The 26,543-nt window shown below is 38.2% G+C and overlaps 1 protein-coding gene across 1 annotated transcript in view; it reads left to right on the top strand.

The window, feature by feature from the left end:
- The window catches only part of slc6a1b (solute carrier family 6 member 1b), a 56,692-nt gene that overhangs the window by 19,756 nt on the left and 10,393 nt on the right, over window positions 1-26,543 (top strand). The window contains exons 9-14 of the mRNA XM_057845017.1: window positions 1,589-1,713; window positions 7,797-7,909; window positions 7,987-8,118; window positions 11,622-11,724; window positions 14,797-14,897; window positions 23,171-23,338. Of these exons, the coding sequence (XP_057701000.1) occupies window positions 1,589-1,713; window positions 7,797-7,909; window positions 7,987-8,118; window positions 11,622-11,724; window positions 14,797-14,897; window positions 23,171-23,338 (742 nt within the window). The remainder of the gene's footprint in view (window positions 1-1,588; window positions 1,714-7,796; window positions 7,910-7,986; window positions 8,119-11,621; window positions 11,725-14,796; window positions 14,898-23,170; window positions 23,339-26,543) is intronic.

The following is a 26,543-nucleotide window of genomic DNA, read 5'->3' as shown; positions in this document are numbered from 1 at the left end:
ACGGCTGACATTTTTACCGATAAAGTCTCTCGGTAAATTGGGAGACGGGAATGTAAATGTAGTGTGTTGAAGCTGTACCGTAAAATGCGGACCGGATTATAGGGAAACCGAAGCAAAAACTGGAATGGATTATGTAAATCAGTGCGCTGGAAAACCTGGACCTGACTTAAAAAAAAAAAAAACTTGATCGGAAGTCTGGATCAGAAATTTTCCGTGTTGGCCGATCCGATACCGATGCACATTTACATCTGTAATATATATATATATTGGCCTGGAACTCCAGACTCACCGCTGTTCCAGCTATTGAGTCTAGCCACCATTAAGTGGATAAAATTTCCAGGGCGGAGCAAGCCACAGCAAATAGACAGCGGAGTGGACCAATCAGCGACGGGCGGATGTGACATTAGCAACGCGACGAGGGACTTGCGTGCGGAAGTAAACATACAAGGAGCGCAGAGTTTATTCAACATGGCTAGCGCATGACAGACTGTTGTCAATGACTTGTGTCGATGTGTTTTTGGTCATTTTAAAGTGATTTTACCGTGGATTGGAACATACTCTCGGCTCTCCTGTTCGCCATCTCTGTTGTTTTGGAGACGACTTCCGACGCGGAAGAGTGACCTTGCTCGTTAAGAACACTTCACGCAAATAAACAAATCTACTACCGCTACTTTGCGGTTTTACACTTATCGCGGCGGGTTATGGTCCCCATTAACCATGAAAAACGAGGGATCACTGTACACTAAAAATGAATTGATGTAAATAAATGAGAATAATTCCTAGCAAGATATCCATTTTTTATCCGCATACGTCAAACAGGATGAAAATTTGCTCTTACTGTCAATCACTGAAAGCTATAGCTAAAACATAAGGTTTTTCTTCACACATGGTTTCCTTAAAGCAATGTCACGAAAGTCAGCACCTGAATGTTGAGCTCTGTGTTGGGGGTGTTTTGCTTATGAATTCATTCATGTTCATTAACACGCAGGTTGTTCATGTGGTTGCTGTGAGTTTCCTCAAAAGTCAAACAAGACCTCAAATAAAATGCCATATTACATGCAACTTACTTTATTGAGACTCTAAATTGATATTTTCCTTTTTTTTAACCTATTAATTTTCTCCATTGTTTGGCTTATTTAAACCAAGTTGTTTTTACTGCTGTTTATTGTTAACAGAACACTGGGCTAGTATTATCAGCAAGATTATTGACACTAGTAGGTGTTGACATAAAGACACTATGCGATAAGACATACAGTATGATGATATAAATATTTTGTCCCTCCCTAAAGCCATTGATGAAAAGAACTCTGTACCATGACTGTGTATTTCGGAATCTAGTTTTTACAGTGGTTGAAGTATTTTTGCTATGCTGCTTTCGTTTTAACAAGAAGAGTAAGCATCCCAATAAATGATTTTAGCTGACTGTTGTTTCAAAGGGGGTAGGTCCAAAATAAGCAGTCTTTTCCTTAGCATTGGATACAAGATGGTTCCCCATCCAATTCCATCCCGCCACCCATGTGTGCCGGATGATAAGGAATTGATATCGCTGTGACAATGGCCGCCTTGTGCTTTGTCTCCCTCCCAACAGAGATTCTGTCATTGTCTGCTGCATCAACTCCTTCACCAGCATGTTTGCCGGCTTTGTCATCTTCTCCATTGTGGGATTCATGTCGAACGTGACAAAAAGACCCATTGCTGATGTGGCAGCCTCAGGTAATTGCAATCAATGTTGAAGCTCAATGGCGACAATCAGCAAAGGCAACAGCCACTCGGTGCCGTGCAAATAATTAGCTCTTGAATTCGCTAGATGTGTTATTCTTTGAGTCAGAAAGGGGAAATCGCAACTGGGTTTTGATTCCTGGGTTAATTAATAAAAAAAAAAAGATGAAGAAAATTGTGCAGTGATTCTGCAAATCTCCTCGTCCTTTGTAAATCCTGAAGTTTAGTTCGTCATTCAGCACCCCCAAGGACGTGTTGGCCTTATTTTTAGCTTCTTCCTTTTCACTTTTATTTAGTACATGTTATCTTGCCTTACAGTCGCAGCACTTTAATCACACTTAAGCAAAAGCGCCCTTTTAATTGTTGACCTTTTCAGAAGGAATTACATAATTTATTTTTAGATAAAATGTAACATTAAAGTGTCTTGGTAGAGTACCCATAGTGCAGTGTTCTTAACCTCGCTAAAGGTTCCGAACCCATCGGGTTTCACATGTGCTTTCACCGAACACTTCAGAATTATATAATAAAAGAAACTTATTTATCTAAGCTAGCAAGCTAAAATCTACAAGAATTCATGTTCAAATTTCTTCACATTTTGAAAGCGTGTTTTTAAACAGGTCAAAATCTCATGTATTTCCTCATACCCAGTGTTAGTCAACTTTCCACTGAGCAAACCAGTTTGTCCTCTGATCAGATAGAGGACTAGCAGTTGAAAGAAAATGGTGGAAATCAGTACAAAATAAGGCTCGATGTGCCCTAACCTTCGCCAAACCCTTGAACTTACTTACCGAACCCCTACCGTTCAATCTACCCAGGTTAAGAACCACTGCAAACGTGGAATAGTAGTTAACATGTCTTCTTTACAGTCTGATGGTTCAGGGTTTGAATCTCGATGCTGTCCTTCCTAGAGGTAAACCGATATGGGATTTTCAAATGCCAATGCCGATACTGATATCTAAAAAAATATTTCAGCCAAATGCCGATGTCCAAGACAAATTTTGTAAGCCGATATCTGAGGCCGATATACTTTTTTTAAAAGCACGTAAATTATGAAAGGCAATTTTTTTTTAAATTGCTTGAGATTTAATAGAATTACCAGGGGTTTTGGCACCTCCTAATATTACCAAGGGTGTCCCATTTTGGGACACCCTGGGATCCGCCCCCAAGCCGAGCCCATCTCATTTCTACCCCTTGGTCCACCTCCTGGCCCACCCCTTGGCCCACCCCTCGGCCCACCCCTTGGCCCTTCAAACGAAGCGATAAGGGGTAAGGGGTAGGGCTTGAAACATCACCTTGAAACCCCCTTCCACAACGAACAGCGGAATTGCAAGTAAAGAGAAAGCAGCCCACTCAAGAAAGTTTTCCCCCAACCCCCTCCTCTGCTAATGGCTCAATTTACGAGCAAAGACAAAGCAGCCAGCGGAGGCCTCAGAATTGTGACACAAATAAAACTCCATACAAAGCAGCCTCACTCTGGAAGGTTTCGCCCTTACTTTTGCATTCAAACACATTTTGCTTTTGCTCAAGTGACTTTTGTTTTTGATTGAAAATACGAAGCGATAAGGGGTAAGGGGTAGGGCTTGAAACATCACCTTGAAACCCCCTTCCACAACGAACAGCGGAATTGCAAGTAAAGAGAAAGCAGCCTACTCAAGAAAGTTTTCCCCCAACCCCCTCCTCTGCTAATGGCTCAATTTACGAGCAAAGACAAAGCAGCCAGCGGAGGCCTCAGAATTGTGACACAAATAAAACTCCATACAAAGCAGCCTCACTCTGGAAGGTTTCGCCCTTACTTTTGCATTCAAACACATTTTGCTTTTGCTCAAGTGACTTTTGTTTTTGATTGAAAATATATACTTTGATTGAAGGAACTTTTTTGGGGGGACTGACTAAGAAATAAACAAATCTACCAACAAATTTATCATTCAACAGTAGGCTTTGAAAGCTGTGATTGATTTTAACAAAATATAAAAACATATCAAAAGCAAAACAAATACAACAATTTCTTTGGCTGTCTTTATTTTGAGGCTACTTTTGCATTCAAACATTTTGCTTTCATTCAAGTGACTTTTGTCACGCAAAGAGAACAAGCTTCGTCAGCAGCCCCTCACACCCAGTCCCAGTAAAAGAGCCAAGTGTCAAGTTAGAGTTGAATGCTCACAGAACTCTGCAAACGGCAATTGTGTTCACTGCTACAGGTACACCTGTGGCAAATGCAAGAAGGAGCCGGCATTGGAGTGCCAACCCTGTTATGACAGCCCAGACAGAATACGCCACCACCACTGCTGAGACACCATGTATTTTGCATGATGACTATAATGAAAAAACAAGTCACTTGAATGAAAGCAAAATGGGTTTGAATGCAAACGTTGCCTCAGAATAAAGACAGATAAAAAAATTATTGTGTTGGTATCTTTATTTTGCTTTTGATATGTTTTTATATTTTATTAGAATCACTCACAGCTTTGAGGTTGATAAATTTGTAGCTAGATTTGTTTATTTCTTGGTCAAGCCAAAACAAAAAGTTCCTTCAATCAAATTATATATTTTCAATCGAGAAAAAAAAAAAAGTCACTTGAAAGCAAAGCAAAATGTGTTTGAATGCAAAAGTAAGGGCGAAACCTTTGCAAGTCAGGCTGCTTTTTCTTTACTTGCTATTCCGCTGTTCGTTGTGGAAGGGGGTTGGGGGGAAATTTTCAGCCATTATCAGTGAATGGGGGATGGGTGTCATGTTACTTTCAGACACTGTTACTTCTTACTTGACAATAAACTGCTAAACTTCTGAGGATTTTTTAACAGTAGTATAATAATTCTAATTCATTCGGATGTATTTGTTTGAATACCCTCTACATGTTAAAAAACATTTTTGAAAAGATCAGTTAACAATTTGCTGTGGATATACATTGATATACATAGATATTCAGAAATACTACAACTAAGCACACCAAGCAACAGTGGTAACAAGAAAAGCACCTCACATGAAATGGCTGGATAAAATATGCAAGACTAGTAAATACCACTCTTGGTTCAGAAACAAACTATCATTCAGGTTTCATACAATGGTGTAAATATTACATTGAATTTGAAACCAAACTAAATTAAACTGAACTCGTGCTCCACATCTATGTGCATGTGTTGTGGACCCTTACGTTTGTTACAAGTGTTTGTTTTGTTTGCTTTGCTTTGCTTAATATAATATAGAAAAATAAAGATACCAACACAAGAATTTTTTTATCTGTCTTTATTTTGAGGCAACGTTTGCATTCAAACCCATTTTGCTTTCATTCAAGTGACTTGTTTTTTCATTATAGTCATCATACAAAATACATGGTGTCTCAGCAGTGGTGGTGGCGTATTCTGTCTGGGCTGTCATAACAGGGTTGGCACTCCATTGCTGGCTCGTTCTTGCATTTGCCACAGGTGTACCTGTAGCAGTGAACACATCTGCTGGTTGCAGAGTTCTGTGAGCATTCAACTCTAACTTGACACTTGGCTCTTTTACTGGGACTGGGTGTGAGGGGCTGCTGACGAAGCTTGTTCTCTTTGCGTGACAAAAGTCACTTGAATGAAAGCAAAATGTTTGAATGCAAAAGTTGCCTCAAAATAAAGACAGCCAAAGAAATTGTTGTATTTGTTTTGCTTTTGATATGTTTTTATATTTTATTAAAATCAATCACAGCTTTGAAAGCCTACTGTTGGTTGATAAATTTGTTGGTAGATTTGTTTATTTCTTAGTCAGTTCCAGAGAAAAAGTTCCTTCAATCAAAGTAAATATTTTCAATCAAAAACAAAAGTCACTTGAGCGAAAGCAAAATGTGTTTGAATGCAAAAGTAAGGGCGAAACCTTCCAGAGTGAGGCTGCTTTGTATGGAGTTTTATTTGTGTCACAATTCTGAGGCCCCCGCTGGCTGCTTTGTCTTTGCTCGTAAATTGAGCCATTAGCAGAGGAGGGGGTTGGGGGAAAAAACTTTCTTGAGTAGGCTGCTTTCTCTTTACTTGCTGATGTTTCAAGCCCTACCCCTTACCCCTTATCGCTTCGTTTGAAGGGCCAAGGGGTGGGCTGAGGGGTGGGCCGAGGGGTGGGCCAAGGGGTGGGCCAGGAGGTGGGCCAAGGGGTAGAAATGAGATGGGCTTGTCGGAGGATCTCCTTATAAGGCTGTCCCAAAATGGGACACCCTTGGGGATGATCCTAGGTTGTCCCAAAATGGGACACCCATGGTAATTCTAGTGTTAAAGGCTTAATTCGGTCTAGTGCTAGCAAACCAACGGACACAGCACTTCTTTTAATGATTACACACACTCAGGAAGAACAGTTCATTATTTTCAAATACTAAACACACCAGGACGTCACGATGAGATATAAACAAGTGAAGGTGAGAGTTTAAAAAGATGCTCGCCAAAAATAATGCTAACGTGAATGCTACGCCATAGACTTCATATTGATATTGACAGGACTCGGGGCGCATGGCAGATTAATAGGATGGCCCCCCAATCTGAAGCTGACCAAGTGGAAAAACAGAGTTTTTTTATGTTGAAAATTCTGGTGGATAAATGCTTCAATCTCTGAATTCTTTATAGATATGGACGTAAAACAGTCTCAATTCTTGGTTAAAAGAGCAAAGAACCGGGTCGTTAGCATTTATTTTACGTAGATATGTCGAATGTGCTGCTAGTGTTTAAGCCACTGTGGCACTGCCTTATCACCACAAAGAGCTTTTTAAAATTCTTGTGAATAAATGCATAAATCCCTGAATTCTTGATCGATATGGATGTAAAACAGTCTCGATTCTTGGTTAAAAGCAAAAAAATGAGTAGTTAACATTTATTTTATATAAATATGTCAGATGTGCTGCAAGTCTTTAAGCCACCGTAGTTGCGGCCTCATATAAACAAAGAGCTTTTTCCGTTGAAAATTATTGTGAATAAATGCTTAAATCCCTGAATTCTTTATAGATATGGACGTAAAACAATCTCAATTCTTGGTTAAAAGCAAAAAAAAAAAGAAAAACATGCAGTTAACATTTATTTTACGTAAATATGTTGAATGTGCTGCAAGTCTTTAAGCCACCGTAGTTGTGGCCTTGTAAAAACAAAGAGCTTTTTCCGTTGAAAATTCTTGTGAATAAATGCTTAAATCCCTGAATTCTTTATAGATATGAAGGTAAAACAGTCTCGAGTCTTGATTAAAAGCAAAAAAAAAATATTTACGGAAATATTGCAAACTATGTTGCCAATGCCATGCCGGCTAATTTCTCCAATTGATTTTTTTCAAAATGCATGCATGGTACGAAAAATATAATCATTACCTTGAATCCTCGAACAAATCACTTCTGAGACAATCATTCCTGTTTGTATGCGGTACAGCTTCCATGCTTTTTCAACCTAAATCCTGCGTTAGATCGCTGCGTGCATGTGTTTGTGAATAACAACTCTTGATGTGGGCAGGCCGCCTACTTGAAGGCGTTCCGCAGTGTATGACGGATGTTACCCGTCAAAATCATGATGAAATCTATGGCTACGCTAACACTACGAGTTACATTTAGAGTGTAAGGATCACTCAGTAAACACCTTAAAAGTCTAAAGCAACATTACATATTCTCTCATGCAAGATAAAATACATGTTTATAAATGATATGTAAAATATATTATGTATATTACTATATCAAAATCCTTTTTCATCGGCTTATTCTTTTTGTTAATCGGCCGATGGCTGATGTTGGAAGAAAGTCAGTATATCAGCCTGTGACCTCTCGTCCTTCCTGTTTGGAGTTTGGATGTTCCGTCTTGTTGTTTTTTTTTTTTTTTTTTTTTAATTTTCGTCAATGGTTGTAGATGGATTTTTTTACTGCCACCTTGTGATTTACTCACAACCACTATAGGACAGCTTGTGCTTCCATCCATCGGGCTCCAGCTAACCAATATAACCCTATGGTTGATAATCGGTATGGAAAGAAAATGGGTATATAGATGGTCTCAGTGCAGCCCTGTGATTGACTTGTGATCAGTGCCCTGATGAGCAGTATAAAAAGTAGCTTGATGGATGGTCTCAGTGCCTATTCCTTAATGTGTGTCTTAAGGACCTGGGCTGGCATTTTTGGCTTATCCCGAAGCTGTGACCCAGCTTCCAATCTCCCCTCTATGGGCCATCCTCTTCTTCTCCATGCTGCTGATGCTTGGAATCGACAGCCAGGTACTGACAACGTGGGAAGTGAAAATAATGAAAGACAGCGTGACTAGGAAAAACAACTGGGTTTGCTATTCCCATAGTTCTGCACTGTGGAAGGCTTCATCACCGCACTTGTGGACGAGTTCCCTCATATTCTGAGGAAGAGGCGGGAGATTTTCATCGCTGTCGTCTGCCTTGTCTCCTACATCATTGGACTATCCAACATCACCCAGGTAAGATAACAGACTTCCATTTGAACGACTATACGGTTGATTTAAAAAAAGAAATATCTCATTTAGATTCAAATGAGATTAGGTCAAAATTGGACCTGATTGTTCTAATATGTACTGGTATATAAATCATTCAACTAGAAAGTAGCACAACAAATTAGCCCTTTTAAAAAAAGCTCTGTGAACAAAGCAAAGAAGGTACATCCTTTAGCTTTTGGGAATATATTCAGTTGCACATAGCGACTTTAGATGACCCAATTTAACTTGGGTTAAAAAAGTATAATAAGTGGCTGTTAACATTATAGCAAGAGTACCTAAATTGGCCAAACCTATCTGAGGCAAATGTTACATTGTTGTTACCTAATTTTGGGTGTTGAATCCAAATCTGACTTTTTTTTTTTTTTTTTTTTTTGCAAAAAAAAAGTTTTTGTGAATCGTAAAACGATTGCAAAGCGCTATTTTGTGTAGAGGCCGACCGTTATGGGATTTTCAAAGGCCGATGCTGATACCAATATCTAAAAAAAATTTCAGCCGATTCCCGATATCCAAAGACAATTTTCTAAGCCGATATACTGTACCTTCATTTTTTTTATGCACATAATTTATGAAAGGCAATTCATGATAGCCTATATACATTTTTTTAGGGCTGTCAAAATTATAGCGTTAACGGGCGTTAATTAATTTTTTAAATTAATGACGTTAAAATATTTGACGCAATTAACTCACATGCCCCGCTTAAACAGATTAAAATGACAGCAGTGTAATGTCCGCTTGTTACTTGTTTTTTGGTGTTTGTCGCCCGCTGCTGGTGCTTGGGTCCAAATGATTTTATGGGTTTAAGCACAATGAGTGAGCATGGTGTAATTATTGACATCAACAATGGCGAGCTACTAGATTATTTTTTGATTGAAAATTTTACAAATGTTAATAAAACAAAAACATTAAGAGGGGTTTTAATATAAAATTTCTATAACTTGTACTAACATTTATCTTTTAAGAACTACAAGTCTTTCTATCCATGGATCGCTTTAAGAGAATGTTAATAATGTTAATGCCATCTTGTTGATTTATTGTTATAATAAACAAATACAGTACTTGTGTCTTATCTTTCCATTCCAGCAATAATATACTGAAAAATATGGCATCATTTATAGATGGTTTGAATTGCGATGAATAACGATTAATTAATTTTTAAGCTGTAATTAACTCGATTAAAAAATCTAATCGTTTGACAGCCCTAATAGTTTTTTAATTCTTACAATATTTACAAAACAAGCAAGCCTGATTCTTACATGTAGCAGCATGCCTTCAAACTGCTGCGGGGTCCTTCCGGGGTCCTACTGTCAGTCAGTTATCTGTGCAGTTGCCGACACAGATGCCTGATCAAAATCCATTTTTATCAGGTTTTTTTTTTTTTTTTTTGAAAAAAGTCCATACATTGGCCTTTGGCCTTTATTTTTGAGCAAAGTAGGTATATAACTGGCAGTTGAAAAATAGCCCAAAATTAACAATATGTTGCAAAATTGCCATGTTTTTGACAACTACAGACAAAGACTAACAATAAGCAAAGAGTAACGTGTTGTACTGTACTGCACTGTTGACCTCGAACTACACGGCAGGAACTGGTCATGACCTGTAAAGAGCTGGATAAACAGTTTCAAGGGCTACTGTCAGTAAAACACTACGGTGGAATGTTTTAAAATCCTGCATTTCTCAGAAGGTTCCCCTGTTGAAGCCAGTACATGTGAAGGCCCGTCTGAAGTTTACCAGGGACCATCTGAATGATGCAGAGGGGTCATGTGAGAAAGTCATGGGGTCAGATGAGACCAAAGTAGAACTTTTTGGTACAAACTTTACTCGTCGTGTGTGGAGGAAAAAGAAGGATGAGTATAATCCCAAGAACACCAACTCCACTGTGAAGTATGGGGTAGGAAACATAATGCATTGGGGCTGCTTTTCGGCAAAGGGGACAGGACGACTGTACGGTATAAAGCAGAGGATGAATGGTGAAATGTATCTTCAGATTTTGAGCTACAACATCCTTCCCTCAGTCAGAGACTTGAAGATGAGTCGTGGCTGAATCTTCCAACATGACAATGATCTGAAGCAAACAGCCAAGCTGACTAAGGAGTGGCTGGGTAAAAAAGCATATGAAGGTTCTGGAGTGGCCCAGCCAGTCTCCAGATCTCAATCCAATAGAAATTTTTTGGATGGAGTTGAAACTTCCTGCTTCTTAACGACAGCCCCTAACCCTGACATATCTAAAGAAGATTTGTGTGGAGATTTCCTACCATTACCTATTTTTTAAGTGGGTGAACTTGAATAATCACAACGGGTGCAAGTAATGCTCTGCTCTTCACTCTATATTATAACTAGCGCTATATTCCTGACGTTTGTCGCACAGAAATTAGGATAAAGTTTATATAAATTACCCTAAATAAATGCATTCAAATCAGATGGGAGGCCCATCCAAGAGGGCAGCTGTCTGGTACGCTGACTTCATTAACTAAATTGAACGAGGCATCTGCAGTTTATATACAGTGGGGAGAACAAGTATTTGATACACAGTCAATGGGAAAACCCATTGGCAGTGTATCAAATACTTGTTCTCCCCACTGTACACGCCTGGCTGGATAGACGTCCTCGCTGCTACCTTCATCTCATCTGACTAGAGGGACCTCTTCTTGCTCCTTTACTCCACTGTATTTTTACGGACTATAACTTCGCTTGCTAATTCCCATTAGCAGTTCTGGGGTTCCTGTCTATCCGTCCTGGGAGTGGATCTCTCCTGACTGTGGTACTCCCCAAGGTTTCTCATTTTTCTCCCAATTGACTCTGGAGTTTTTGGAGTTTTTCCTTGCCGGCATGGAGGGTCTTAAGGATAGGGGATACCCGGGACCTGAACTGTATCTATTCATCTTTGTTGCTTCATTTCTAATTGTGTATCATATTGCCTCTGTAAAGCCCTTTGAGACTTCTGTTGTGATTGAGGGCTATACAAATAAAATTGAATTGAATTGAATTGAATTTACTCCTTATCCAACAACACACAGACGTGACTTAAATGCACCACATGAACAAAAAGCTAAATACTGTTCATGAAAGTCCTTTGTTCCAGTAATTGTCTGGCCACCAGACCAGGGTGTAACCCACATCTCGCTTTTAGTTAGCAAAGATGCTGCTGACCCGCAAGTTAATCTTTTCATGCTGGATGAAATGATGTCTCGTTTGGAAAAGGAAAAAATGGTACACAGTAGCTCTGTACAGACATGTTATGAGGACAGTGTTCTGAACAAAAGCTTCCAAGGAATTGATGAGCATACAAGTCCAGTTGAGATGGACCTTCTAAGGACATCGGCATCATTGCAGAGATGTAGTGTCCTCAACAACGAGACATCGCATTCTCGATGTTCATCCACTTGACTGGAGCACCCTAATTGCCTTAGTTTATGCTACTGTTCTGTCCCTGCCCCCTCATCAATGTCCTCTTGTGTCTCATTCTGCAGGGTGGCCTGTACGTCTTTAAGCTCTTTGACTACTACTCAGCCAGCGGGATGTGTTTGCTATTCCTTGTCTTCTTCGAATGCGTCTCCATTTCGTGGTTCTACGGTGAGGGCACACTTTTATTTGTGCTATATAGACACTAGTATCAGAAGGAAAACCGATGCGACACAAAAATGCTGACATCCGTATCGACGAGCACTAACAAATAAGGCACGGATAACCATTTACCGACACTAATATGGAACTGTGAACGCAGTGCCTTGCATGTCCTCTTGCCTGACTGCTGTGTGATCACGTGTTCAGTGCATACATCGCCAAGCAGCTTCTGCTATTGGCCTTCTCTGCGCCAATGAGAGCGGGCCAATAATTGCTCTTAATCAATGGCGGGCAAAGGCGTAGGTTTATTCTAAACATTGGTAGGGACGATATAACAGCATAACCTGCATGTACACTTTTTGCTGGGGACGGAACATTAATAAGACCAAACAGATTGGGTGAACGGGGGTCAGGGATACATTTCTCATGAATATGAACCTAATTAATTGATAGGCTAAATGATCAATGCAAAATAAATCTGTAATGACTGATACTTTCATGTGTATTCAAGTGATACATTGTTCGATTCAAACCTTTGTTTTAAAAAACACTAAAGAAAAAAATTTGAAAACTTCCACAATATATGTCTGGATTTTTTTTTGTTTGTTTGTTTAGCAAATTTAAATTGTAATTTTTGAACAGAATTTAAATTATACTAACATTCACAATAATCTTTTAACTATCCAGCAGTGCAAAAAATAAACAATTATCTTAAGACCACTCAACATTGTCGTTCTAGATAAAGAAATAAAATACTGAAAAAAAGTATTAGTTAGGAATACAATAAATAAATAAAAATGGAACCGTCCTTCAGGTAAAACACTACTGCTTTTGTCCACAAACACAACCAAACTCAACAAAAAAATTAAAGCTCCTTTGGGCTGCTTTAAGACCACATTTATGAAATGAAAATGAAAATTGGGGAGAAGAGGTTAAACCTCTGTTCACTACATTTCTCGCAATCAACGTTAACAGTAGATAACATACCGAAGGACACTTCTCTCTAAGCAGCTTCCTACTCAAGTTTTGCAGGTTAGCGAATTCATACAGTTTAATTGCAGGTCGGACTTTCTGTAGCAAAATTAATGGTGTGTTCCCCACCACCACAACATTGACGTCTTTTTACATTACTTACATTGGTTGCTGCTGGCAGGAATAAATTTCTAATATCCCTCGTCTTCGAAGGGGGCGGAGGAGGCGGCATGTTGTCGATATGTTGTATTTCTGTCTGGGCTGTGAGTGCGTATGTGGCGGGCATGTCATCAGCCAATCAATGTGTCTTTGTGGGAAAAAAATGGACTGGCACATTCAGCAAGTGAAAAGGGTTAAATGTCAGCCTGAAAATAATGAAAGTAATTCACTTAATAATGGTAGGGTCACTTCTATCCATCCAACATATAGAAAAACAATCTAAATTACCTTTATAACTGAACTCATGATATAATGCCAATACGGTTGCTTAAAAGTTGGTGGGGACAATTTGAGCATCCTGAAAACTTGGTAGTCTCATGTCCCTGCCGTCCCTATGCAAATCTACGCCCGTGATGGCGGGTAATTTTTTTCATGCTAAGGAAAAACCAGGAAACTTTTCACTGGAGTGAAAATGCAATTTGGAAGCATTTTAATATAGAAACTCCAGGAAGTACAACAGCGACATGCAAGATTTGCGGTCTGAAACAGCTAATTTTTGGAAACGGAAGTGATTGTCACCCATACTACTGTAGGTATTCAATAAATCAAGTTCTAAGGGATTTGGTTTAGGTTTTCTTCATTAGGCTTTTAGTCTTTCACAACGATTTTTAAGCAGGCCTGACCAAGCCATGATAGCAATTAAGTCTGCAACAACTAATCGATTAAATCAATTAAAATCGATTAATAAATTACTTGTCAACTAAATTGATAACTGATTTTTGCCAGCAGCTTTGATCAGTCCTGTTTGGGTCTTTCTTTGTTTGTAATGTAATGCTTTGCGCACCCTCCAGTGATTAGAGCAAGAGAGAGAGAGTTCACTGCTACATTCAAGTTGGATTGCTGAATCAATATTATTAAGAAGTGTTGAGAGTTAGATTGTCTTTTGTGTTGTTAGATCCAGTGTGCCTTTGTGCTATTGTGTGTATTCTTTTAAGCTTGTTAGCGATGATGCTAAACGGTGTCTTAAGAGTCCGTTTGTATTGTGTTATGGAGAAGCATATTAGCACTTGAGTTATTGTTGGATAGCAAAGCTGTCTCAATTGTTGTTGTCTCAAGTCTCAAATATAAAGAAAGCACACATATACAGTTAACCCATTGATATAACAGTCTCCTTTCAACACAAACTCCCATTGAAACTGTAAATTGTCATACAAGAGATTGTGCTTTGAATTTGATTTTGGATTGTACAGTATTTATGAACAACTATTTGATAAAGAAAACTGATTCACTACAGTCTGCCTCCTCTTTATTCGATTTTGATGTTTAGTTTATTTAAAGAAAATGAATGAGGCATTGACAAAATTTATAACAGCGCTTTGCCCACAACAACAACAAAAATTCAATCGGCAACACTTTTTTAATTTGAATGAACAGGACTTTTGTCTGATTTGAGTACTGAGAAATATTTTTTATGTTTTATACTCAGAACCTTTATTAAAAACCTTTTATGTACTTCAAACAGTTGTAGACTATAGTTAAGTCAGGAAGCTGTAATTAAATATTATTTTTGAAGGAAATAGTCATCTATTTTGTCTTCGTTGTTACTTACAACATGCCTAAAACAACTTCAAGTTAAATTGTGAAGGTAATTGAAAAATGTGACATTTATCCCATTAATCGATAATTAAAAAAAAAAAAAATCATTAATTGCATTTATTATCAGTCATCAATTATCATTCAAGTCGGTTTGCAGTTATTTAGTATTAAAACACACAAAAAAAGCTGTTTTGTAATTTTTTTATTTTTTATTTAATACAGTATTGGCATCAGGTGCTACAAAAAAATGGTATCGGGACAACATTACTTCTAAAATAGGGGTATTTTTATTAACATATATGGGAGATTCCAAGATTACGTTATATATTCATGTTGCTTATCTTTGCTTTACAGGTGTGAATAAATTCTACGACAACATTGAGGAAATGATTGGCTACAAGCCCTGTGTGTGGTGGAAGGCCTGCTGGGTTGTTTTCACGCCGCTCATTGTGGCTGTAAGTAAGACTCAAGAGCCAAATCTCAAAAGAGTCGAGAATAGAGAGGGTCCTTACCTCGATGTTAAAGTGACCATAGCACTTTTTTTTTTCTTGTAGTTTTTATATGAGCTAATATGCGCTCAATAAAAATACTGTAATGCTGACTTAATAACAAAGCTAGCATACGTATATTATACGGTGTTAAAAAATGGTGCGTTCCGACTTCTCTACACCTAAACTGAGAACACTTGTTTTTGTCATTTGTATTAGAGTTTTTCTCAGTCAGTGTTTTTCTCAAATCAGAACTGAAATATTCTGGATTTGTTTAGTTCAACCTCAACAACATTTAGTCATTTTTACACATCGTAGTAGAAATTTCTCCCTCCTCCAAACAATTCCAAATGCTGTTGGATAGAGCGTCCGATAATAAATTTTTAACCGATATCCTGATATTGTCCAACTCCAAAAATCTGATACCTAATAATTGTATGCAGTGGTACTTCCACATACAGTATGATCGCTTCGACACATTTCTTGTAAGAGCAATTAACATGAGTTCCAATAATGTTAGTGCAGGTGGTGAAAAAACGAAAAAGGTGAGGCATACCGTTGAAATGTAGATGGAAATGATAGAAAAATATGAGCGTGGTCTATGCGTCCATGAACTGGCTCGACAATACGGCCGTAGAATGTCTAGGATCTGGACAATCCTCCTCTGACCTCCGTTCGCCAGTCTTTATAAGTTAAGGTAACAATTATTATGATTGTAATATTGCCAAAAAAAATCGCCAGCTTCGTCAGGTTTTTAATCATTCATTTCAGAACTTGTGCAACACAACATGCCTACTGTCCACCACAGCTGAACATGAAAAGTGAAAGTAAAACATCCTCTCTCACTCTGGCATGTCAGCTGCGCGGTGCGCTCAGGTACACCACACAAAACACATTCGCCGTATTAGAACCCGATTCGTAACATTATTACAGGTATTATCATTACTATTAATATTCCGATTTTTATTCATAATTTATTTGTTTTGCTCTGTGTAATTGCCATTTGCAATATTACTAGCAGCATTTATCAAAAATTTAGTGCAGGTTTTTGGCCTGTGAAACAAGATCCTGGAACGAATTAACTTTGTATGTCGAAGTACCACTGTAATTGTATTGTGATTCCCCCATTGGATGCTTTCATAATGATAATGCTAACCTAACAAATCCCAAGTATCTTAGTTTGGAGACATCTAATGGCCAATAAGCATAACTGCTCTGCTAAGCTGTGACTGGCCTTTGCACAAAGGCAGAAGGCTTCTACATCCACTTTGAGGGCAGCAAGCATATTCGCCCAAAACAGATCTGGAAAAATCGATGTCAATATTATCCGATATCATTTTAAAAATGCTTTTATAGACACATATCCAAAAGTAAAGTTGTCCGATATTATATACTATCGGCTAGCCGATAATATCGGACCAACCTTACTTGACATGTGTCCATTGTTTTCATACAATTCCATACTGTTCCATGTCATGTCAGTCAAAATGAACTATACAGATGCTTGAATAGTCATTCCCAAGGAAACTAATTGTCTTAATTTAGTTGCTTACATACAAAACATACAAAACACACAGTTGTTACATACAAAATTGTTGAAACAGTCATCAAATTCTGTCAACAATATTTGTCAATATTTCAACGATTTGATTCAAGGGCTTCAAATGATTTAACATAGTATAATGTACACATTTAACATAATCATTTATATTTCATCTATAGCAATAAAACATAAAAATAAATGTTGACATTTTTTACAATGCAATGACGAGGTTTTGCACCTGCATTGATTTAATTACCTACCAAACCAACTGACGTATTGAACCAGGTCGATATAATGTGTGAAGACATCACAGTCGTCATGCAGAGGGCAAATTCAGAAAGAATTGATTATCTAATGTGACTTTCTTTTTAGAATAAAATACAAAGTATGTGATCAGACAGACAGGAACGTAATGATGTGCCAGAATGATTTAGCTACAGTATGTTCAGTTACACTGTTCCATTTAGAGCAGTGGTTCTTATCGGGGCTTCGATCGAACTGAACCTAGGGGTTCAGTGAGTAAGCCTCAGGGTTTCGGTGAAGGTTAAGAAATAAAGAGCCCTAATTTGTATGCTGACTGAAATCTGGGCAAAGTGGTGTTTTAGACCAGGTTTTGGACTGGTTTGCCCTTAATATATAGCCTTTATTCCATTTATTTCAAATGCTAGCCCACTATCTAATGGGAGGAGAAACCGGTTTGCTCAGTGGAAGGTTGACTAGCACTTGATATGAGGAAGGAGAACAAACCTACAGACACCGTGAACTGCGTAGATAATTTAAAAAAAAAAAAAAAATGCTTTATTTTACGCCATGAAAATAGTATGTGATGCAAGGATGCAACAATAAAATGAGAATGTAGACATGAAAACAAAGAGAGGAACAGTGTGAAAAGAAATGAGTTTAATCTCAATTAGCGACGTGCCAACAGCAAAAGGAAAAATAATTTGTAATAAATTAGAAATCTGGAAGAATTTTGAACAGGAATTAACTTACATTCTAGCTTGCCAGGTTTTGAATTCGTAAAAAATGGCTTTATTATGAAATTAGGGTTCAGTGAATGCCGTGTGAATCTCGTGGGATTTGGTTCCCTTAGCAAGGTTAAGGACCACTGATTTAGAGAAATTGAGATGCCTTGAGTTTGCACGACAGACGTACTGAAAGGAAAATTCTTGACCAAAACCGAAAACTGAAAAGACTTGGCTGAAAGGCCGAAAAATACATATGCATATTATTCTTTTTTTTTTATTTCATTTTTTAAATTGTAATAATAATTATTGTTTTATTACTCCGGAGGCTCGACACATTTAGTTTGAAAGGTCCCGATTCTGAAACCCCAAGGGAGGGTGCGTTCCCAGGGGCAGTGAGCATTTTGTGGTAAACTCTGCACAGTGCTGGCGTCGTCATAGCAACACACATCACGGCCGATAAAACCTTGATAAATGTGCTCTCTTGGAAGTTTGGGACACTTGAAAAATGTGTCTCACACCTCTAATTGCTCAGCTAAATTAGATCTTGATGTATGTTTGTGTGGAATTTTAATTCAAAACAACAACGAAAAACTTTTCCGTTCATGCCGAAACTAGTAAAGTCGCGGAAAAAATGTGATAAAAAGAGGAAGTGGTCATGCTATAAACGTATTGTACTAAACCAAATGCACATATATGCATTTAAATACTGCTTTATTTGTATATTCTTCCCTTGATTAAACTTCAAACTACTCACGCACGGGATCAAATGCACTGTACTTAAAGTGATGTGGGACATCAATGGAAAGCAACTTCAGAATGAGCGTGTAGCACCGATTAAGCAAATTTATATTATTTTCCTTCATTTCATCATTTATATATTTCTTTGATACCTCAATACTTCTAAACTGTGAAAATGTTGGCTGTGAGCCAGTGGTGTTGCTTCTCACCGTGTTTTGATTACGTCATCACAAGACGACTACGGTTCTTGACACTATTCGGTGGTAAACTTTCGGCCTTTTAGCCGAAAACCGAAAATGCAATTTTGGCTGTTTTGGCCAAAGGTTTGCAGCGCTGAATTTTTGGTCATATCTCTACTACTGAATAATAATTGTTTTGAGTTATGCTAAAACCAGTGTTGTTAATAATGGCGTTTTTTTTTTTTCAGTAGTGAGTAATCTAATTAATGGCTTTTCCCATCTTTGCAAACTTACCGTTACATGTTAGCGTGCATTACTACAATTTGGCTGAATGATGAGAGATGTCTGAGAGACACGGAGAGAGCAAAGTGGGAGAGGGGAGGAGGGGAAGAGGGTTGTGACACCGTTGCAAACACGATGTTAAGTGGCTCGGTGCGTTAGCATAGCATTTGCGTTCTCGTTAGCATTAGCATTTAGCATCACGAGCGTAATGTTAAACGCTCGGGAAACTTTGTACATACAGTTCGTGGCATTCAGGTGGGTACAATTAATTGAAAATAATGGACTGTTTCCCTGCTCAGTATGCATTATCATCACCAAGTGGGTGTCGTCCTTGTAGATGCTACAATATAATAATAACTTGTTTTTGTTATTTATTAACAAAATAGTCACTTGCCCGAAGCTTTTCTTGAATGATGTATCCATACATCCATAAACCTGGTGTGATTTCTTTTTAATCAAAACAACTAGAGCAAAGATAGAAGAGGGAAGAGATTCAAGCCTCACCTGAATATTGAAAAATATGTCTTTACTGTATATATTAGGGGTGTGAGAGTACACACAAGTTACGGTTCAGTACAAAAGGAAAAAGGCTTTTTTCTCACATCCTTTGGAAGTTAAAGTTTGTATACCATTAAACTATTATATAGGTGAAATTTCAAAATATGTAAAAAGGATGACCTATGTTGTTTTTGTTTTTTTTATTTTAATGAAAAAGACAATTCAATTCAACCAGTTAATATAAACATATTTGACATTAAAGACGTTATAGAATGGATCATGTAATAACGTGCTGAACATGAAAAGTAACGTCAGTTACTTTGCCGAGTAACTAATTAGGGTTAGGATTAGTGTTAGGGTCTTACGTTGGGTGTTACTTAGGTCTCTTACGTTGAGGTAACTGATTTACTAACTCAATTACTTTTCAGGAGAAGTAATTTGATGTAACTGTAACTAATTACTTTTTTAAAGTAAGATTAACAACACTTGCTAAAACTGCTGTACAACTGTTAATAGTGATGTGATAAAAGCTCCAAAGCCTCTATATAATTTCTTGTACTATCAACAGTGCAACATGTTACATAAGTTACAAGTAAAAAATATGTTCTCCCATAACGCATAACATAATATAGGGCATAACTAATCAAATGTTAGTAATATTCTACTCATTATTTTCTGAATGTTGCATCATTTTCAGTCACAATCTTATGATCACTAGTAATCAGTGTTGTTTTTGTCAACGATGACTATAACGAAAATATTTCATCGACGAACAATTTTTTCATGACGATGACGAGACAATAACAAGCTAAGAACGTGTCTGGGAGACTAAAACATATCGACATAAATGCGAGAACAAGACGAAAATGTTTCCGTCACATGTGTGACATTTGATGTGTAATTATCCTGCATCGCAGCGGTGTCTGGATGTGTCACTCATGTAGCGTGCTGCGCCCCCTCAAATAGTGCCTTCTTCAGTCTCCCCATTGCTTGTTTTGAGACACACACATGGTAAGATTTGTCTTTTTATCTTGGCAAGAGAGAAGATGCAATGTTGCTTCAGCCTTTAAAGGTCCGTGCTTAGTGATCATCACACACTAAATGTAACTCATAGCGTTGGCATAGTATTCACATTAGCGTTCAGCTATTCTTAACGGCGAGCGTCCTCTTAAACTATCTGCCTATTTTTTTTTACATACAGTTTTGGCGTCTAGGTGGGTACAATTAATTGAAAATAGTGCTTGTAGATGCTACAATATGAGGTCGTCTGTCAATGCTCATGCGAAATAGTTAGAAAACTTTGTTTTTTTTTTTAAGTGAAATTTTCTAATTTTACACATAAAAATATTGAGTAAATGTCGACTAAAACTAGACAAAATTGTTTTTTCATCAACAAAAACTACAAGAAGACAAACACATTTTGGAATTACTGACATATGATTAAGACTAATAATAAGTATTATCCTCCAAAAGACAACAGGAAAATTAAAAGGGCTGCAAAAACAACACTGCTAGTTAGGGATGGGAATCGAAATCCGATTCCAATTCCGAACCGGTTCCTAGCCTTTCGAGGCCTCGACATCACAATGAAAAAGCCTTAACGATCCCTTTAACGATTCCTAAAGATGCATATTGCGTCGTGACGTGTCTTGTTGTCCAGACGGATCAAACTAGCATGGCGCCAAGAACCACTTGCTCCAAAGTTTGGCTACACTTCACCAGGAAGGAGGGTGAAAATGAAAGGTTGCGATGGTTTAGCACGAGCATTGCAGCCATAAACATCACAATGACAGCACGTAGGTTCAAACGCTCGAAAGTCTGTCTTCACTTCACAAGAAAAAATTACAACAAAGCGACTTGCAGTCATTGCAAGGTGGAGATAACGGCATCGGTGGGGAATACGACTGCAATGTCCTCATCGAGACGCTAATGCTCAGTCCTGGCTATACAGCTACCTGAACTCCCAAATGACGATACAGAAGATGTTGGTATAATTTGCTGACTTTATTCAACCATCACTTGAAGAGTGAAACTAAAAATAGAAATGAAACAAATCCATTTCATCCCCAATAACAAACAGGTTTGCATCAACGTAAATCAGCGATGATTAGCTGCAAATACATTAATAACACAAACTGTTAGCATGCATTCGCTAGCATTAGCACATCGTTCAAACCACTACACAACTGGATTTAAGTGTCCGATCGCGAGTGGAAACACACAACAACAACACAAAAGATGATACATACAGGCGTTGCCTCTGTAGATATTTTACAAACATTAACAAAGAACGTAGGCTCATAGCAGTGTTTCCCTCTCTCACTAACTCGCTAACTCGCTTGGATGCGGCACTTCTTCACGTGTAAGCGCGTTCTTCTTCACGTGAGGAAGCGCAAGGGCGCCCCCACTTGAGCGTGAAAGCGCCATAAAAACTTAAAGGCATGCATTTCAATATAATGGTAAATAATACACTTTAATACAGGGGTCTCCAAACTACTGCCCGCGGGCCAGATACGGCCCCCTGAACAATACCAGAGAGCATTTTGATTTTTTTTTTGTTGTTGTTGTTTTTCTCAATAGTGTTATTTATTTCCTGGCCTTTTTCTGTGAAGAACTCAGAGAGGGTTATTTGGTTATTATGTATTTAATTAATAGTGTTATTATTATTTATTATTATTATTATATTATACTATATTATCATTTTTATTTCATTTACTTTTGTTCGGTGAAGAATCCAGAAAGGGTTATTTGATTGTGGCTTTCTGAAAAACAATATTTTTTTACGTTTAGGCACTCCTGCAATCGTCACACTTTTTCTGTTACAACAGAGAAGGGAAAAGTTATGTGGCCCCCACAGGAAAAAGTTTGGGGACCCCTGCTTTAACACATATTGCCAAAGGCAGAACAATGACCTATATGCCAATAAGTACCTATATTTATTATTTCTATTAGAAAAATGTTTCAGTAAAATGTTTGCCACTTATTGCCACAGTTAACATTGAGGCTTTGGGCCTTTTTTGACCTCGTTGTGAGTTTGTAAGGTTGTGACTTCTGATTAAACAAACTCGATGCCAATCAAAACATTTGTTCTTCTTTTTCCCCAAATTAGACTCGATAAGAGAATCGATAAAGAATCGAATCGTTAAGCAATATCGATAATGGAATCGGAATCGTAAAAATCCTAGCAATTCCCATCCCTAGTATTCACATTAGCATTCGGCTATTCTTAATGGCGAGCGTCCTCTTAAACTATCTGCCATTTTTTTTTTACATAAAGTTTGTGGCGTCTAGGTGGGTATAATTAATTGAAAATAGTGCTTGTAGATGCTACAATATGAGCTCATCTGTCAATGTTCATTCGAAATAGTTGGAAACCTTTGTTTTTTTTGGAGTGAAACTTTCTAATTTTACACATGAAAATACTGAGTAAACGTCGACTAAAACTAGACGAAATTAGTTTTTCGTCAACAAAAACTAGAAAAAGACCAAAACATTTTGGAATTACTAAAGTATGATTAAGACTAATAATAAGTATTATCCTCCAAAAGACTAAGACGAAAATTAAAAGGGCTGCAAAAACATCACTGCTAGTAATGTTGGATTTTCTGTTGATCTGTCTGGCTGGATGGAGAAGAAGCTAGTTTTTTTTTAGCAACATGCAAATAAGCTTATCACTAACAGACAAATGAAGCGGCCATTTTTGTGAAATTTCGGCCAAATTCAGGTATCCTTCGAAAACAGACTTGGCTGGGAGAATGCTTGTCTGATGGCGACCAATTCGAAATGTGTGTCTGACAGATGGGCGACAATAAATTGCCAAACGTTTTAGTTTTCGTTTCATGATTTGCCATAAAAGACAACTGTAATAGCTGAACACCACAAGGGTAAAGCTTCAGCAAATGCCCTCAAGAGATACATATGTGCCTCTGATGGCAGAAATGTTAGGATGCAGAATTATAGAGTTCCAAGGTTGTATTTCATGTGTGTGAGGATCCGGATTATGACTTTAGTTCCCTGGCGTCTCGTTTCAAGGGAGTGTTCCTGTTCAGTGCCGTGCAGATGGTGCCCCTTACCATGGGCGACTATGTGTTCCCAGCCTGGGGCCAGGGTGTCGGGTGGTTAATGGCCCTCTCCTCCATGGTCCTCATCCCTGGCTACATGGGCTACATGTTCCTCACTCTCAAAGGCACATACAAAGAGGTAACGCTCCGTCTGGCTTTTGTCTCCTTTGTCTGTGTGAGTGTGTGTGTATTTTGCTCAAAATGGGGAGGGTGTGGGTTGGGTGAGTGTTGCTTATCTAATAATTGCAGCATAAGCAGCATGAAATTAAAAGCGTAACATGCAAAATGCTTTTTGCAAATAATATTCAGGCTTTTCTTTGAAAAGCACAGAGTAAGGACGTCTGGCTGTAGTATAAAGAAAAAAGGAAAAACACATTGACTTTTTGGTTGATATTGTTTTGGGAAGATCAAAGTTTTATATAATTGAGGAAGAAGGGGACCCAACCTATTCTTGTTTAATTGAAATTTAAAGATGCAAGCATTGGTAGAATAATCTACTCAGGGATTCCATTGACTGTCAGCTTCATTAACACAATACAAGCAATTACAATTTTATGCATCTGCACAATCATATAAATTTGGCTAAAAATTAAATTATTAACCATTTGGTGATAGATGCTAATTGCATTTTAACAAGCAAACAAGCATATAAATTACTTATTCAGTAGAAAAAAACAAAAATTCCATATCTTCTTTCTTAATGAAGTCCAACCACAGTAGTCATATTTTTATTGAGCAGTCCTTAGGTGCCAATTTCACTGCGCAGATCTCCCTGATCAAATTCATATGATATAAATGGCAGGTCTACTTTACTGCCTCATACCAAGTGCAAGTTAATGTTCTATTTAGCTGCCCAATTTCTCCTGCGCTAACAAATGCCCTGCCGATAAAGGCAACAGAATAAAGCCTGGTGATTGGAAGCAAATACTGATGTTCTGTGCATCCCACCCTTTTTCCAAAGTGTTAGCTTCTGCCTGTCCACAAAAGTACAAAAATCTTATCCAAAACTTTCCTGGCACCACCAGACTATTCTCCCTGTATTTTTCAAACACTGTGAGAAGAGTCTGTGGCCCATCTCCTTATTGGCTTCTTGAGCCAGAACAAAATCATCCGTGCAATCAGATTCGTTTATTTGCGTAACGTGTTCTTAACGAGCAACGTCACTCTGCGCATTGGAAGTCGTCTCCACAACAACACAGATAGCGAACGGGAGAGCCGGGAATATGTTCTAATCCGCGTTAAATTCAGTTTTAAATGACCAAAAACACATCAAGTCTCTAAAACCAACAGTCCGTCTCGCGCTAGCCATGTTGGATAAACCTCTCCGTTCTCCACTCTCCTCGTGTGTTTATTCCTTCGCGCTAGAGTTTCTGGTCGCTTTATCAACTGCACATCCGCCCGTCGTTGATTGGTTCATGCCGCTCTCTGTTTGCTTGGAATTTGATCCGCCCAACGGTCGTCAGACTCTATAGCTGGAACAGCAGTCAGTCTGGTGTACCAGGCAAATCCAAAACTCCCTTTTGCCCTGGTACAAATTCACTGTAGACATCATACAAAATAAGTAGGGTTGGGCAGCGTTTTAAATTGAACGATTCAGATTCCAGATCCATGTTTCGATTCCGGTTCCGAATGATTCTCGATTCCGATTCTTACAAGAGGCAGGGTAAAAAAAAATATAGTTTAAGAATTTATTAGTTTATAATAATGTCTTAACTTTTAAATGTTTTTCTTTAATCATATGAATTTAAAATTTATTATTATTATTATTATTATTTATTATTATTATTATTTATTATTAATACAATTAATATGATATTTATGAATTATATGAACTTCTCACAGGGCTATTTTCAACTTGTACATAAATATCAGTCTTTGAATTTAAATGTGATTGAAGAAATTCGGCCTCCCAGTAGGTGTCCTTTGGCGCAGCCCCTAGCAAGTCGGCCGGGAAGGCCAAACTCCGAGCATTCACTCCAGCGTTAACCCTTTGTACTGACTCCATTTTGAACAGTTAAAGAAAGCTCACCGAGAACAGCTTGACAATTTCTACGTCGACAGTGATGAAAAAGCAAGGCAAAAACAGACGACGGAGAGGCAATACTGGATCCAGGGTCAGCCAAATAACGGATACATCGAAACTGTCCCCGAGAAGCGACAGTTGTTAGCTAAATGTTCAGTCTTTTGAAAGCTGCGGTGGAGTGGGCTGGGTGGAAGGCGTGCCTGGGTGTTGTCTTGGGATCATCCTTCTGTGGCAGGTTTGGGCAATCAAGTTTGTGTGTCATCTTTCGTGGCTGGGTTGTGATTGCCACGGCAACTGATGCGTGTCTTGACGTCTAAGGCGCCGAGCTATCAACTTGTTATCTTGGTAGGGCGAGGGTGTTCTGACCCCACCGAAGAGTCACTGACGTCTTCTCCTCATATTATCAGGCGAGGGCTGATAAGCTGGTCCACTTTACTGGTTCAAAGGGCATGGAGTACGTCTCCCTAAACTATGGTTAAATGCTTTACTATAATGAATGTGTTAGACTAATGCAAACAGTTATACAGTGTTTGCGAGAAAGGTAACTATCCCCTTCATGATGAAGTTTCTTTCCTCAGGAGTGCACTTTCACAAAGATGTTTATTTTTCAAAAGCTCACGGAGACAACATTTACTCATATTCTTGTGCCATACATGTACCTTAGCTGGGAGGTATGACAAAGCATTAGTATAAATTCTTCTATTGATTATAATTTGATGTAGATGAGGCAAAATAATAAGGTTTCCTTATATGTAAAAACAGATTCTGTTGTGTTTACAGAAACATGCAATATTTATGTTGTGACAATACCAGTTAGGCCAGTGAGTGGCGCTGTAGGAGTGTACGTATAATGCGTAGAAAAGAGCGTCTGGCAAGGATGCTATGTGATGTGATGCTATGGTTTCACTGCTACAAGTTCATTAAAAAAGTAATCGAATGCTTCATATGGCTGCATCTTTCTAAATAAGCAACACAACAGATTCTAAAACAAAAATCCTTTTAATACTGTTGATTTTAACTGAGGCTTATAGTGCTTTAAAATGGCGGCTGTTTACTATCGCTAGCAAGTCTGTCATTTTGCATCTAGTTCTCTTTGCATGATCAAACGCCGCCAAATCTGTCATTTCACATCGAGTTCTACCGACCATAGCCCGACGTAATAATACGATTTATTCTCATATTATTCCATCCATCCATCCATCCACCCATCCATTAATCCATCATCTATTGCTTAATCCGGGGTCAGGTCGCTGGGGCAGCAGAAGACAGATGTAATGTATTGTTTTACTTACCTGGTTCTGACGGAGCAGCGTGCCAAATA

The sequence above is a fragment of the Corythoichthys intestinalis genome, chromosome 9 (assembly GCF_030265065.1).
Source record: "Corythoichthys intestinalis isolate RoL2023-P3 chromosome 9, ASM3026506v1, whole genome shotgun sequence".
NCBI classification, from domain to species: domain Eukaryota; kingdom Metazoa; phylum Chordata; class Actinopteri; order Syngnathiformes; family Syngnathidae; genus Corythoichthys; species Corythoichthys intestinalis.
This window is presented reverse-complemented; position numbering and strand designations above follow the sequence as displayed.